At 39.4% G+C, this 16,602-nt stretch overlaps 1 protein-coding gene across 2 annotated transcripts in view; it reads right to left on the bottom strand.

The window, feature by feature from the left end:
• The window catches only part of ESRRG (estrogen related receptor gamma), a 233,623-nt gene that overhangs the window by 51,414 nt on the left and 165,607 nt on the right, over positions 1-16,602 (bottom strand). Inside the window, exons 4-5 of one of the 2 annotated variants that reach the window (XM_045983511.1) lie at positions 14,720-14,830; positions 10,907-11,089 (exon numbers count right to left, since the gene is read on the bottom strand). In XM_045983511.1, coding sequence (XP_045839467.1) covers positions 10,907-11,089; positions 14,720-14,830 — 294 coding nt within the window. The remainder of the gene's footprint in view (positions 1-10,906; positions 11,090-14,719; positions 14,831-16,602) is intronic. The other variant, XM_045983512.1, reaches the window with a different exon arrangement.

Here is a 16,602-nt window from a genome sequence, read left to right as displayed (position 1 = left end):
AACAAAAATATGATTTCTGTATTGGAAGCAAAATTTTGTGATTCATAGAGACTGGCAAAATTTTGGGATTAAGTTGACTACGACTCTCAGAATTACCAAGGGGTGATATTTATCTACTATATCCTCCTCTTTAACTAAATAACATGTACTAGCACTTTTTAATTCATATATGAATACTGCTCTGCACCATAAGACATCCACATATGAAATGTAAGCTAACATTCCTTTTATGTGGACTTTGTGTATTTGGTACATCATTCCTGACTCTCGCTAGAGGGAAGAAATAACTTGGCAAAAATAAATAAAAAATAAAAGTTGTGGATTGCTTCAGAGAACAAAAAAGTAGTTTGTTTTTTTTTTTTTTTTCCGGGAAAAAGAAAGCTTTTCTTAAGAAAAAGATCAAGGTATTTATATACAAACGGAGGTGGTTTCTGTTGATCATGCAGCATGCACTTCTTAGAAATTTTGGTCAGTTAAAGTGATTTTGGCAGGTTGGATAAGTTCTTCTAATTGGATTCTTCTAATTACGTAAGAGTCATTTATGATGTTTGGAAGTGGGCTCAACTGGGGAGGAAGCAACTTGATTTTAGGGAAATCACCTGCCTACAGCCAGATCAGCGACACTGTTAAGGCATCTGATGTGTAAAATGCCACTGATATGAAGAGCTGGAGTCCTCTGGTTTAAAATAAATTAGGCCTCGGGGTGCCTGGATGGCTCAGTCAGTTAAGTGTCTGACTCTTAATTTCGGTTCAGGTCATGATCTCAGGGTTCTGGGATGGAGCCCCGAGCGTTGGGCTCTTTGGTCTGTGGGGAGCCTGCTGGTCTCCTTCTCTCTGCCCCCCGCCCCATGTCTCTCCTCTTTCTCAAATAAACATTTAAAAAAATAAATTAGACTTACTGAAAATGAAAGGAAAGAGAATAATAACAGAGAGTTAAAGGGAGAGCCCCTTGACTACGTGGACCCCAACTTCAGTTACTAAGGAACAGTCACCCTGAACAGGAAAGAGGTCAATGAGCACTCGATTCCAGCCATAGATTTCACTCTCCCCTTCTCCTTTCTCTGCTCTGATAATCCCTTCACAGAATGGAGGCAGCAGTCTATTAGACTGCAATATCAAAAAAATATTCCCTGAAATGCCTCACACCTTCCACTCCTCCCCAAGTGCCCCTGGTGAGTTCAGTCCAACTTCCCTTCCTTTGCTTCATCCACACGCCAGCACTGCTTCCTTTTACACAACAAAACCACACTTGGTGTCTTGAACCTGATGGTTCCTTACTCACTGAACCTTGGTCTGACAAGGCACTAGGCTGGCTTAGTCACATAAAAGAACACAGCCAAGGCTGACATTCTTGGGGAAAAGTTATACAGAAATGCAAAGCTGCATGGCTTTTCTCTACTGAGATTGTGGTCCAAATTTTTTTCAAATTCTCCTTATGGTGATGAAGTTTTTTTTTTTGTTTTTTTTTTTTACAACACACACACACACACACACACAGAGCTACAAAGTACTAGCAATTTTGAGTTCACTATTCTATTTTGTATTGGATTATTCTTGAATATTTCTTTCCCAAGGTAATTAGGTTACTTCCTCACTTTCATAAACTAATTTTGATACAAGCGATCCTGGATTACATAGCTATTTTTATCTACAAAATATAATGTCTTGTACCAGAAACTCTCGAGTTCAGCTGAGTAATACTTACACCCTCTTTCAAAAAGAAAACTCAGCAGTTAAATTTTTTGAAGACATCACTTCTCTCCGTGTTTAAAAAGTGCTTTTCAATTACTCTGCATTCTATAGAAAACTGTTTCTCTGATGCTTGAAGTCTCCAGCTGCCACACAATTTATATCTCTTTCTTCTGCGCTTTGTTTTTCAGTCATTTTCCCTGAATGTCAAAGTCAATTTAGTGCATTTCACTTTGCTGAATAAATCAGAGGCGAAATCCTTGCTAAAAGTGAAAATTTGATTTGCTAAAAGGAGCTTAGGGCAACTATTAATCAATATATCCAGAGTGTCAAAGCCAAGGCCAGGATAGACATGCATTCATTTGGAGATTGGCTGAGGCAGATAAAGGGGGACACAGGGGGAAAAGTGCAACCAGCCTCCAGAAGGCAGGCGGGGTTAGTGTTGGAGGGAGGGTCAAAAAGGGGCAAAGAGAGAAAAACATGTTGGCATCATGTTCTGCTCTTCTCCCTCAAATTCTTGTTGTAAAGGTAGAAAAAGATATTTTGATTAAGCATTGAAGCATATATGAATTATACTAATTATAGCAGCTCTCATGTAACAATGTCCTCCCAATACACAAAAGTCTTTCTTTAACTCATCAAGTAGCCTTGAGAAGAATCTAGAAGTCAGAAGAAACAGCTCCATTGTCTGAATTCCAGCACAGAGAGAGTTGGGCCAGGTCTACAGGATGTCAATATTTTGATAATCTTCAGAGAGATTACAAGTTATTTCAGGTTTCTGAAAGATCACGACATATAGTTAACCAAATGACTGGACTCATCCTATCACCTCATCATTCAAAAGAGTTTGACAATTACCGAGAACTTGCCTGAAAGTGGGATCCTATTTTAGGACATAGTTCATATAGAAATCTTTAACGCTCAGAAATTTAACACTGTTGTTTTCAAAAGTACGCAAAGTAGTCTTCCTCTATGGAAGTTCATTCCAGGTTCTGACTTTTATCTTTTCAAAATGCAGTTTTAATCACGTCACTGAGTTTAAAATGTTAATTGCTTCTATTGCCTTCAGTATAAAATGCTATTTCCTTTGCAAGAAACTCAAGATTTTTCAGGATGGGATCCTCGGCCATGGATCTCCTCCCATGCCGCTCAGTCCATGCTTCCATGTGACTCTGGGTGAGCGCACCACCACTGCCCACATCATGGAGTTCGAGCTGTCTGTTCATCTCACTGAATCACCCACTACACTGGGAGGGCCGGCAAAGCAGATGCTGTGCTGTATTCATACTCATGTGAGTATCCTTTGTGCACAATGCCTGCACGGAGCTGACTAAATGCCAGAAGGAAGGAAGGCAGGAAGGCAGGCAGGCAAATGGGAGGGAAGGGGGGAGGGAGGGAGGAAGAAATGGATTCAAGGTCAAGCGGCAGAGCTAACACTTTGGTATCTGGTGTGGTTCAAAGTCACTTGATGCACTTCTGCTCTGGTTTACCTATAACTCTCAATCAAATTCAATGGCCAGGGGCATCTGGGTGGCTCAGTGGGTTAAGCCACTGCCTTCAGCTCAGGTCATGAGGATCAGGCCCCACATCGGGTTCTCCACTCAGCAGGGAGCCTGCTTCCCCCCCCCTCTGCCTGCCTCTCTGTCTACTTGTGATCTCTCTCTCTCTGTCAAATAAATAAATAAAATCTTAAAAAGAGAGAGAGAGAGAGAGAGAGAGAAATAAAAAAAAAAATTCAATGGCCAGTGAGTCCAAACACAGGAAGGGAGGAAGAGCATCCGATTTTAGCAATTAATCATTTAGGGAATTTTCCAACTACTCCAATGAGTAGTTAAACGGTGATTGCTTTGTTTCATTAAAATTTGTGATCAGCCTTATGTAGGGTACACTATCGGTCAAACACGTTGATTTTCTTGGACTGAAAAAAAGTGTCATGTGTTTCCATTTTTATTCATCCTCCTTTCCTTGAATCTTGCATTTTGTAAATGTATAGACAAAATTGAAAGGCCAAATATGTTCCATTCACCTAAACTTGTTATGAGAGGTAGGTAATCTGGAACAAATGACACAGAGCATGGGGGAAGGAGATGAGGACAGGGAAGAAAGACATAATAAAGCTACTGGCAAAAAGCCACTTAAGTTAACTATTCTGGGGGTCCAAGTAACATGAATACTGTCAAACATGACAGTCAAACTTCCTGACTCTCAAGTTTGCTCATATGTAAAGTGGGGATAATAAGAATAAAACCTACCCAGAGAGTAGCAACAGAATTGTTGTGGGCATCCAATAAATGTTTGAGAAAGTGTTTCATAAACAATAAATAATCATACAGATGTTAGTTCTTTTTGCATTGAAGGCTTAGTCTCATTAAAATGAGATTATTATGTATATGCACACACAATGCATATGTATTTATTTGGACAGAGATATGTGATTCGGGGTAGAGCTCATGTCATGTATGTATCTTTAATATTTCCCATGGCAGCGTAGAGTTGGGTACATGGTATCTACTGGAATACTTAAACTGGATTCGATGATCACTATGAAATTATGATTCCTTTGTGATCAGAGGTATACAACAGCATGGCTATGTATGGGGGGCAAACATAATTTGGGGACACCTAGTCCTAGAGCCCAAAGCATGCCGGAATAGAGATGATGTGAGCAGGGAATCCAGCATGGTTACAGAACGGGCACTAGGTCACAAATCATGGGACTCAGTGGTGACAGTCAATCTCCAGAAGCATCTTTAACAAGAGTAGGCTTGTCTCTTGACCCAGATCTCTGTCTAGGAAAACTGGCAACTTTTTGCCAATCTCTCTCTATTTTTTTTTTTTTTACTTCTAGCATGGGTAGCTGCAGAAAACAAAGGACCTCTGTTGAGCTTTCAGAATTTTTTTTCATAACATACTTTTTGACTTTTCCCCATCACAGCTGTGACTTCAGAAACTGATAAACATTCAGTTACTTCAGGTTTGGCCAAGAAGGATGAACTAGCTTATTTAGGTGCTAATGATCCTGCCCACCTAAGACAAATGATGACCATATCCATACACAGATCCTTTTGACCCCCTGAGCTACCCAGGTGCCCCCATACACAGATCCTTTTGGGTAAATAAGCTTCCCTTCTACCTTTGTATTACAACTAATGTTTACGGTGAATATTTTTTGAAATGGATTTTATTAGCACTGACTTTTTGGATCACTTGGTTTTAATTGCAATAAAATGACAATCGATGTGCAGTATCTTAGGAACTAAGATGAACACTGATATTTTACATTTAGATCATGCTTTATAATTTGCAAATTAATTATACATATGTGTTTAATTTGCATGTGTATTCTCTCCCTCATTTGATTTTCACAATGTAACTAATGGCTAGAGCAATTAAGTAACTTAAAAAATTATCCCACCACAGCTTAGGCTGTCTGATTTTACTTTCAGGTTCATTCCACCCTTGGAAACCACAACGATAGGTGCACAGGTCTACACCTACTAGGTACAAGAAAAAGAACTTCCAAATATTTGGTAACTGAATAGAATTATAATTTAAATAGTATTATTAAGTGCCAAGGCTTTGCATCTAAAATTTATATTTTCTCCACTTAACTAAAAGACTCAACCACTTCATAGTTCCAAAATCATTAAGTCACATACACAAAAGAAAAATTAGTCCTGATAAAAGAGGCTGTAGTCACTTCAATTCATTCACAGTATAGTAGAAATTACAACTACATGTAAATTCAGTTTTGGGGGTGGTGCCTGGGTGGCTCAGTTGGTTAAACATCTGCCTTTGGCTCAGGTCATGATCTCAGGGTCCTGGGATCGAGTCCCACATTGGGCTCCCTGCTCAGTGGGGAACATACTTCTCCCTCTGCCTCTACCTGCTGCTCCCCCTGCTTGTGCTCTCTATCCCTCTATCAAATAAATAAGTAAAATCTTTTAAAAGTAAATAAAAATAAATAAATTCAGGTCTGGGACGAGGTAGAGAGTGGAGCCTCAGGGCCAATTAGTAGTTTGGGGCTATGCATATTTTAAGTCAACTAATCGATAAAATATTACCAAGTACCAGTGATAGAAAGCCTAGTCTTAGGTACTACTTATATAACTCTCTCCTAGTCAGCCATGCCCTTGACCCATACATCAAACCATAATCACACACATATACACATGGAAACATACTTTTATGTTATAAATGGAAACATCTTATGGTAATTATTTCCAGCACATTTGTTTGTGTGACTTTTCGCACATATCGTCAGCACCATTGAGTGATGGTTTAAGATAAGGAATGGGCATTTTGAAAACCTCCACAGCTTTGGTTGGGGATGATATAATCTTAAAAATTGGTCTCTATATAAAGTGCATCAGAACAAAAGAACAATCGATAAACAGCATAATTAGCAACAGATGTTCAAAATACCCTTGGGTATTTACCCACAAAATTTATATGCTAATGCAGAAAGAGTTTATATGTGTTCTTTAAAGATTTCTGCCACTTCTTGAAAAGTCCCAATATCTCTGTTGAGAAAAATTTCAAAAATCCAACTCAACGAGCAATTTTTGATACGTTCTTCCAACTGCATGTTTTTACCAAAAAATGCTTCAGTGTAAATGAAAAATACTGGTTTCTGTACTTTAGATTTCTGTTTCCCACATGAATAAACTACACATAAAGACGGTTCTATCACATTATCTTCCTACAGTGGTTTTCCTTTAGAGCTTAATAGTTCCTGCCTACACTTAGGATGAGTAAAAATTGTAGAGTTGTGTGCTTTTTTCTGTTTTGATATCATTCCAGAAGATGCCAATTTATAAATGTGACTAAGGGGGCCCGAACTGACACAGAGTCCTCCGCTTTAGCCGGCAAGGGTTTAATTTGTCGTGTTACAAAGAAACAAGCCTGCCTGAAAATCGGCCATCTCTGATAAAGGAAAAAAAAAATTTTCTAAAATACATTCATTCATTCATTCACTTAATTGCTCAAATACCCTTCTATTCTTTTAAAGTAAACTGTCGGATGAGAACCATAATCTATTTAAGCCACTTAATATAGGTCAGCTAATATGGGTGATGCTTTTTTAAGCACCGTCTGACTCAGCACATCTCTGCATTTTGCTAACAAAGTAACAGTACATAATAATATTTTAATCAACGCCGAAGAACAATAATAGATCTGACTGCGAGGCTGATAATCGTCTTATCACACCCCGTGAAACCTAGCTCTAATATTTGACGGAGCCTCCATTACTGGGCAGCCCATTCTGAAAAAGGCCAACAATGGGGAGAGAATGAAGTGGAGTGTGCGGTAACTCCGTATCTACATAAAAGAGATTAGAGGCGACAGCGTTCCATTTTACAGCTCAATCATATTGTGTTAGCATGCGCTTATCCGAGCGCGGACGAAATTGAAAGAGAAATAAAAAAGAGTCAGGCAGATAGGAACCAGAAAAGCGAGGCATGAGCAATTTCCAAGGATATAAAAGGATGCTAATGGCAGGGCCCTGTCATTCTTAAAAAGGGCTATTAGGGCCCCATCATCTGTTCTTGTGCCCTTATGCTCTTCCAACTAAAGTCAAGCATTTTCTAAAGCCCGTGTGATCTTTTTCCTTCTACAGATAAAGTATGGTCATGTTTCCTAAGAACACACTTTTCCATTTATGTGATTTATTAAAGTAAGTCAACTAATTCGATTTACTGATAAAAAAAAACACGCCGTATGTATTTTCCTTCAATATTTTCTTTTGTTGAATTCTGCACTTTCTTATGTAGCAAAAGCAAGGACAGAAGAAGCCATTCCTAGCAGTGCAGAGAGGCTACGGATCCTGTCTGAGATGTTAAACTTAATTTTTGAACTGCGTGTGTGTGTGTGTGTGTGTGTGATGACACAAACTGAGAGCAGCATAGAGAGAGCAAAGGCTTTCCATTTTAGTACTAAAGAAAGATTCACTTTAATTTTAACAGAAGCTTTACACAAAGAGTTTTAAAGTTAAGACAAAGACAGGTGAAATCTCAGTTCTGACTTGACTTTAATTCAGACTCTGACCCCAGTTATGAGGACTGGGTCATGTTATCAAGAACATGATTTTACTTCTATCAAGGCAGAAATGTGACCTTAATCTTTATATTCGCTTTGTCTCCTGCCCCCCCCCAGCCCCCCATCCTATGCTCCAAATCGTGCTGTGCCCAACCTCCCTGAAGCCGGGGTATACCAGCACTCTTCACATCAGAGCACCCTCTTCTTCTACCAAAAACAGGGCATGGCACGCTTATTATTTAACAATTTAAAAGAATTCCAGCTAATTCTTGTTTGGCTAATCCTTTTCTGAAAAGCCAAGCCACTCCTTGTAATCATTTAAACACCCTGAGGGTATCGCGAACACCAGAGCTGTGAATCATCACTCCACAGTGACCTCCTCTGGCATTTGCTGTGGAGAGAGAATCACGTCAGTCTCCACCAATTCTAAGCCTCAGCTTAAGACTGAACACATAATCGTACAGTAATTGTTTCCACCACTGGAAATGCTGTTACTCATAGTTATTTAAAGTTACTGTCTTCACAAAAGTCACCAGAGCCCCTTTACTGTGACAGGTTCCTTTGTGAGCTGACATTTCTGCTTAGACGCACAACTGGACCCACAAATTTATCACGGACGTTTCCTTACCAGAGAGCATGATAAGGAGTTGTTGACTATCATTGGTCATTATTCCGGGATGTCTGAGCAAAATTAAAATACTGGCTTAACAGGTCTCTTAATTCAGGGAGAACTTGCGCAGAGCTCCCTAAAATAGCGGGTGGTTTCGAGTCACAGTGACACAGTGTCTCCTGCTGTTGTTGTCTGTAACACCAACACTACCATAGCTCTTACTGTGAAGCACTTCTTTCAAATACGGTCCACTGAGTAGTATCCTGATTCTACTCTAGGAAGCGGTGTGGCTTTGAAGGCATCAGACACATTTGTGAATGTATGTAAGGGTCTTTACCTCGTAGGCCTCAAATGTCCCTGTCTTTGGAATTAGAGATATTAGCCCTGGATTCCTGGATTAAAACAAGAGTTTCTCAGTCAGGGAAGATGGGCACAGTTCTGCCCACCAGGACCCATGTCCATGTCTAAAGACATTTTGTTTGTCACAACTCAAGGGTATTAGTGATAGAAACCCAGGACGCTGCTTGCTGAACGTCCTACCAGGAACAGGACAGTCCCCACAACAAAGGATGAATGGACCCGGTATCAATACTATCAAGGCTGAGAAACCCTGAGTTAGAATAATATTTTTTGTCTTTTTTACTTTTTTTTTTTAATTTTTAAGAAAGGGAGGGGGGGAAAGAGAGAAAGAGAAGGAGAAAGGAGAGCGAAGGAGAGGGGAAGAGAGAATCTTAAGCACGCTCCACGCCTAGCAGAGAGCCCAATGCAAGGCTCATTCTCACAACCCCGAGATCATGACCTGAGCCCAAATCAGGAGCTGGATGCTTAACCAACCAACTGAACCACCCAGACACCCCAGAATAATGACATTTAAAATACGTGAGTATAGAGGTGCCTAGCTGGCTCAGTCAGTAGAGGGTCCAGCTCTTGATCTCAGGGTTGTTGGTCTGAGCCCCACATGGGGTGTAAAGATTACTTAAAAATAAAATCTTTTTTTAAAAATTAAAAAAAAATGCGTGAGTATGTACATACATGTGTGTACATATCTGTGTAGATAAAGTAATGAAATATACAAATACAAATGATATATATCGACTCTCTAAAGAAGTGTGGATACTTCAACAAATACTAATTTTCTTCTGCTCTAAAACCTTCAGACAACTTTTCATCTAGGTAAGTTTTCATACGTTGTTTAAGCAAATTCTGACAGTTCCCACTGCCACAATTCCCAAATGTCTTAACATCTTGTAGCATATCTTTTCTTCTTCCCTTTGTTTAGAAGTCACCTAGATGTGATTACAATCAAAATGTATATCAACTATCCGCACGATCAAATTCGCATCCTTCTCGTACATGTAGTAACCCCCGTTAAGTATCTTCTAACGAACACACTCAAGCTCACCTCTTTAACTAGTTTTGACTTAATTTGGGGTGCTTTATTAGCAAACGGTGTAAGACAAAGTAGCTGGTATAATACAGAGTGATGTTTAAATTAGTTTACAATTTGCTTGGCCTCGTCTAGAACTGCACCGAACAAAGCCATTCAGAAATGTCAGCTGTGTTCCTAACCACTGTAACAAATTGTCGCCCGAACGCGGTACACCTAATGACTTCAAATTAGCTTCACTGCGATATCACCTGACAGTTCGTTACGACTGTTAGCAACATAGCTGGCGTATCATGACCAAGAAATTGCTTTCAGTGTGGGCTGGGAAAGGGACTTCCATCAATTTGATTAAAGAAATTACTGTAGCATTCAAAGCATAAAGACAAACTAGTTTAAGGAAACAGAAGTAAGTTAACCGTACCAGAAAAACACCGCTCATCGTTCAAAAAACTTGTTTACCAACTACTTGAAGATCGAAGTTGAAACAAACAAACAAAAATAATTCAGGCAGACTGACAAAATTCTCAACCCTTGAGGCCAGGTATGTTTACTGATGTTATTGGCATGGGCCGAGAAAGAAAAGGAATAGGGTACTTTAAAACACTATGTTTAAGTTACCGTATGAGAAAGTTGATGATGTCCATTTAATATTGATTTTTACAACTTGTGTATAAATTCACGGTAAATATCTAATTGTCAACCAAAGCTGTGCTGGGAAATACAAGGAGCAATTCGGTGTGAATAGCCGCCATGAAAACACGTGAGGGATTCTTAAAAGGAAAAAAAGGCATGTTAGATGTATGCTGACAAAGACATTTTTTAAAGTGAAAAGAAAAAAGAGAAGTGTTTCCTTAGGAGAAAGCTCAGAATGTTCAGAGGGAGAAAGACATATTTTTTTTTTCAAGTTATATTCTCTTTACCTTATGTTGGCAATAGTACCACCGCCTATGAAAAACAAAAACAGAAAAACAGAGTTCAAGGTGGTACAGATAGAGAATGGCTTATGGTTCCAGGAAGGTTAAGCAAAGCTCGAAATGAAGTATGATTAAAAACACATGAGAAGGTTAAAAAAACATAGCAGTGAGACATTTTTAGATTTGCTTAAATATACATACTAGGGAATTATTGCAACCTTTTCTGTTTCATTTTTATTTATTTATTTTTCTTTTCAGAAAATGTACCTGGAATGTGCTTCGCCCATCCAATGATAACCACCAATTCCCGGTCGGCCAAGTCACACAGGGTGGTGAGAGCTTTGATGTCGCTGTCAGGGACAGTAGGGTCAGGCATGGCATAGATCTTCTCCGGTTCAGCCACCAACAAATGTGAGACAATCTTGTTATCTGCAGGATCAGACCAGAGCACTACAAGATCACTAGTAGCACTATCTCGCTTTCCCAAACCCTAAAGTCGGCTGCATTTTGACAAATAATTCCAATCGCCTACAACAAACCCCAGATATTCTGTTTCTGGTTCAATATACGCAGAGTAAACAGTGTTCAGGAAAACTCAGAGGAAGAAAGAAGCCACCGCAGTTGTAAGAGAATGCATTCCTTTCTTCTTCTCTGCTCTACCTGCCTTTGCTGGAATGAAGCATCTGTCCTGTAATGAAATTTTTTATAGCAAACAGATAAGAGAAGTTAGATGCTTTCTGGGTTTGCTCTTTGATTCTTAAGTGGGATTTGGGGAAGCAGATTCAATAGTATACACCATCTTTAAACTAAAAATCCACAGTCAGCCACTGAAATATAGAATATAATGCTGAAGGCAAAGAACTACCAATGCCCATAGTCATAATGGGCACGAAAGTCATTAATTGTCTTAATTCCTTCAAAGAAGAGCAAAGGTCAGAGCCCTTCTGCCTGGGTGAATTACTGACTATATAACTCTATCTCTGTGGGATGCATTAAATAGGAATTTCTCTCCTTTCTCTCCCTCTCCATACCCCCAGCCAATCCTTCAAATATAGCCAATATCCCTTTCCAGGAAAATACTCCTACCTAAATGTGACCATAGTTTCTCTTCGGAGTGTCTAATTCTTTAATCCTTTATTTTCATCTGTTGTCTTTAGCTCATTCTCTGGTTCAGATTTATCTGTCTGAAATTTGTGATATATGTTTTTAAAATCCTTCATAAAATAAACACTAGAGACAAATGGAAAGCATCACATCAAATGTGTTTTATTGCTTAGGGGCATGTGAGAGTTTATGGAAGGGTTGTAAAGCCTTGCTAACTGAATGATTTTTCTTGTTGGCCCTATTCTCAATTTCTATGTGTAGCTTTAGATTTTATACTTTCTTCTAAGTGAAGAGATACAAATGGGCCAGGATAAACCCAAATATTTCAATGTTCTGTGTACTATTACTCTAGCAAACCAGGGCATTAAATGGGACTTTTGTGAGCAAAGCCAGTTCTCTTTGCATTTATTAGATAATTTTCCTTTCATTTTAAGTTTTTAACTTTTTCAACCCAAAATGAAAACACCACACATACCCTAGAACTGAAAACATAGCATTCCTTTTAGTCTTCTTTAACAAAATGACAAGGAGATTATCCAAGCTATAATTAGCCATTTTTCTACCATTTTAGCACTTTATTACTATGGCTGCTATATGAATTACATTTATTGCAAATAATCAACAGATAACTATTCATTGACAGTAATATTCAATTATCACCAAATTGAAAATGCAGATTTGAGAGGAAATACTCCCAAACATCCTATTTTGTAGGGAAAAAATAAAATTAAATACAGATTCTTTTTTTTTTTTTTTTAATTTGTAGGCTCTGTGAAGAATGGCATTTGTTTCTTATACATGCTATGGAAACAACACCCTGTATTTTTAGTTACGCTTGGAAAAGTTTCAACTTTCATTGCTCTGACAATGCAACAAACCTGTCAGCACCCGCGAGTTGGTCAGGATTAGACGAAATGCAGTATTTAATAAAGGGCACATGAATGTGCCCAAAGGAGATCCTGATTCTGGATCTTTTTGTCCTGGGAAGATGGTTACCTGTTTGACCCAAGTCAACGGATACTTGACCAGAAGGGTCGGAGAAATTTGGTGGAAGCTAAGAAATTCCCATCATTCAGAAAACAGAATAGCCGGCAGGACTGTTTCTAGGTAAATCTTATTTACTATTTCCCTAATTAGAATCAATAGAACCCAATTTCCATTCTTGGGCTTTTGTAGTACACAAACAATCGGTCAGGGCCCAGAAATCTCCCTCAGCCACTTTCTCAGCAAAGCCCAGGCACAGCCTCTTGACACTTATCTGACAGGATCTGAAAATTAAGTTTTATAAATGTTTGTTACGAAAACACACTAATTGGATGGACTAAGGAAAATTAACACAGAGGCCTTGAGATAATGAGTAATGATTTATTAGGAGGCCTCTTTATCTCAGACAAATGGAGCTCACTGAAATTGCTATAATCTTCTGGAAGGTACTTGACAAGCCACTTCCCAATTTCTCAGGTTTATGCCGAAAACCATAGATGTCCCTCCATCATACGACTTGCAAACCAGGCCAGGGCTCATTTCTCTCTCAGGAGAGGAAATTATCAATGGTTTCAGTCAATGCTCATGTAAAATGAATGAGATATGGGCAGTGTGTATGATACTGAGTCTAGGAAAACTAACCTCTAATGAAATTAAGCATTAGTGTTTATTGCGTTTTATTGTATTATCAGAAAGTTTTTTATTATAATGTGCAAAATCTGCTTAATGCAGTCCTAGATTGTATTTGCAGAATGCCAAACAGCTTATGCAGGCTGAGGAGACGATGCCAGATTGGACAATTGAAGGTATAATCAACATAATGTTTTTTGGAAAGGCGAAAGGAAACTATGCCATATGTTCACTTAAGCTTTAATTTTATGTAAAACTGGTTGTTTTTCCTTTGACATAGCTAAAATGTCCTTTCATTTACAGTTCAGGGTCTGTTTTATTTATTTAACAGATCCCCATATGCTCACATGTATGATGCACAGCAGCGACCCCTCCTGGAGAGTCAGAATTAGAAGCGGACGCTTTCTCTTCCCTTGAAAGCAGATCAACCATTGCCCAGGTCTCTTCTACAACCACTAGGATGCACCCTCCTCTGGTAGGTGCTGGTTGTGTCTTCTGAGACGGTGGGGGGGGGGGGGGGGGGGGGGCTAAATGTGGGAACTGAATCCATCAAGCACTTCTCAGTGCCCCGTACAAACTCTGTGCATAAATATCCTGAAAGGCTAGTTCTGTCGCAGTAGAACTATGAACCGACTTCAGAAAATGGGATGCAGTTATTGCCTCAATCTACATTCCAACTCTTTCTAGTTCATGACAAAGAGAACGGGGCTTGAGTTTTAGCAACGTACCCATCATCCTTTCCAACTGCAATCTGGCATTATAAAACCACGGACTCTTTAAAAACAATTCATGATGCCCATAAGGGCATCTGAGATAGAACCATCAACCTACGCTTGTTACCAGCAGGGCCTCTTCTTGTTTTAATCTATTGCTACCTAGTGTGTTAACCTTCTATAGTGTCAGATTAATGAGGCTCCTAATGTATTTTCATTGGGAGGTTGAGCAGTCAAACTCATTTAGTTAGTGAAAACTACAAAAATCACTTTCTTGTGAAATCTGAAACTAACAGCTCCAATGAACTCATGATTACAGTATGATCCATTTTATGTACCTCTGAAAGTAAAGATAACCAGCAAATGTAAAATTTTCATTATATAAGCTGTGCCTTAATAGGCTTGTGCTTCTACAAAATGACTTGGTGAAAAAGAGTAAAGGAGAGAAAACCCATAGGAAAAAAAAAAAAGATAATTAGCTGAGTAGCTGTTGCTCCTCAAAGGCAATCCTTGGGAACACAGCCATGACCCCCCAACAAAGACAAGTCTCCTTGGAGTCAGTAGGGATGGGCATGCCAAAACCGACACACATAGAGCCAACTGGGAGGATTCCGTGTGTTGGAAAGCCAGACATGTCTGCTGTACTTACATGGCTTTTTGGCTGGCTGAACCAGCTGAGGGTTCAGGTAGGGGCTGTTCTCCGCATCTATTCTGCGCTTGTACTTCTGCCGACCTCCACGTACTCTGTCAAGACGCACCCCTGTGGGCAAAGACAGGCACTGGCTTACTGCTGAGGTAGGCATCTTTGAGACCAGTCAAATACATACAGTATCACCCATCAGTGCTATGGAGACAGACGGTAGAACACAGAATGGTCCAGAGGTATTGGAGGAATGTTAAAAAAAAATGGTGGTTAAAACAAAATGGCCAGGGGTTGGAAAGCAAATCTTTAGAGCATGACAAACCTGAAACGCATTTCATGCAAGGCCGTCAAAATCACATTTACACACCAAAAGAAAGGCATATTTCCATGGGCGTTAACACAAAGAAATTGTTCCTTGGTACTAGCCTCATTTCTCAAATTAAAGACAATGGCAATCTGTATCCTCTTTACCAGTCACCCATGAAAGCTCACCGGGTAAAAGTGATCCAGCCCTCCCGGGTCTGCCACGGGGTTCACTATGGAACTGAATTGAACTGAAAGCACCTTCATGCCATGGAAAGCCGGAATTACACTCTGCAAGATGAGAGGTAAGGACTGTTCCCTATTATCATGTCAACATGTCTCAGAGGAGAATGTTATTTTTGGTTCACATGTGTATCTTCTTCCACATGACAGAAAACTGGGAGTAAGTTTGGACTGGACATGGGACAGAAAGCGGAGCTTCCTGAAAGATTCAGAAGGCTAGGACGTCAAAGGAGGGCGTGTCCGTGAGGCAGAGCTATGGCTGAAGCCAGAAAAGGAGGTAAACAGGGAGTTACTAAAACTCCTTCCTAAAGAGTGATGGATTGGGTCAAGATACAGCAGGTTTTTTGCTCATATGGGATTTAAAAGATTGAGGAAAGAAGCAAAATGGAAAGAAAGAAAGAAAGATAAATGTTTTGTGGATACTGGGGCGTGGTAAGAAGAGCTTGTTAATAACTTGGTTTCCAGTCTGTCATGGTGAAGTTCAGGACAGGACCATACAAACCTTCACCTAATACAGAGGTTACTTTGGGAGCAAGAGCAAGACAGACTCACTCTGTAATATTCCCTTAATTGACAAAACGGTGTGACATTATCCCTTAATAAATTCAACCAAGTAGTTCATTGTACATGGCGTTTCCCAAAATGTTTAGAAAATAGATTTGGTCCCACAGCATCATCAGTATTATTATTTTACTGAAAGGCCTCTCAGAGCCTTTAAAATGAAATGGCCTCCGTAAAACTCTCAGAAGGAGATACAGCCTATGCAGTGTTTCGCAAACCAATTTCACCAAAGATCCGGTCTTGGGAATATTTATGAATATCATGAGGAACACATGAATTGTGGGTTCTCTGAGTTACGCGACACAGTTTGGGAAATGCGGACACAGTTCTACATGAATCGTGAAGTGAACACAGACACTCAAATGTTAAGGGTTACTGTTCCACCACGAGATAAAGTAAAACACAATTTTTCATATTATCTTAATAATACGGCTTTAAGAGTTGATTATCTTTTAGCGGAACACGGAAATACACACTTGGTTGTAGTTAAAGCCTTAACTGTCATACCAAAACATCAGAGCAACATTTAAATGAAATCAGGAGACAACTTCAAGAGCAATTAAGTAGGTTTTGACAGCAAATTTCACAAAACAAAGACATTAGTACAGTGCCCAAGTATTTACTAAAAATAGCGCATGAGAGTCACAAAGAAGCTGTATTTCCTTACTGCTGCTCTTAAGCACTTTCTGCCTACAGTAGAGTTTTGTTTCCTTGTTCATCTGATTTCTAGAGTACAAAGCTAGCTAGATGGCAAACAGATGGTGTAACTGGGATATCACACT

The sequence above is a fragment of the Meles meles genome, chromosome 17 (genome assembly GCF_922984935.1).
Source record: "Meles meles chromosome 17, mMelMel3.1 paternal haplotype, whole genome shotgun sequence".
NCBI classification, from domain to species: Eukaryota; Metazoa; Chordata; class Mammalia; order Carnivora; family Mustelidae; genus Meles; species Meles meles.
This window is presented reverse-complemented; position numbering and strand designations above follow the sequence as displayed.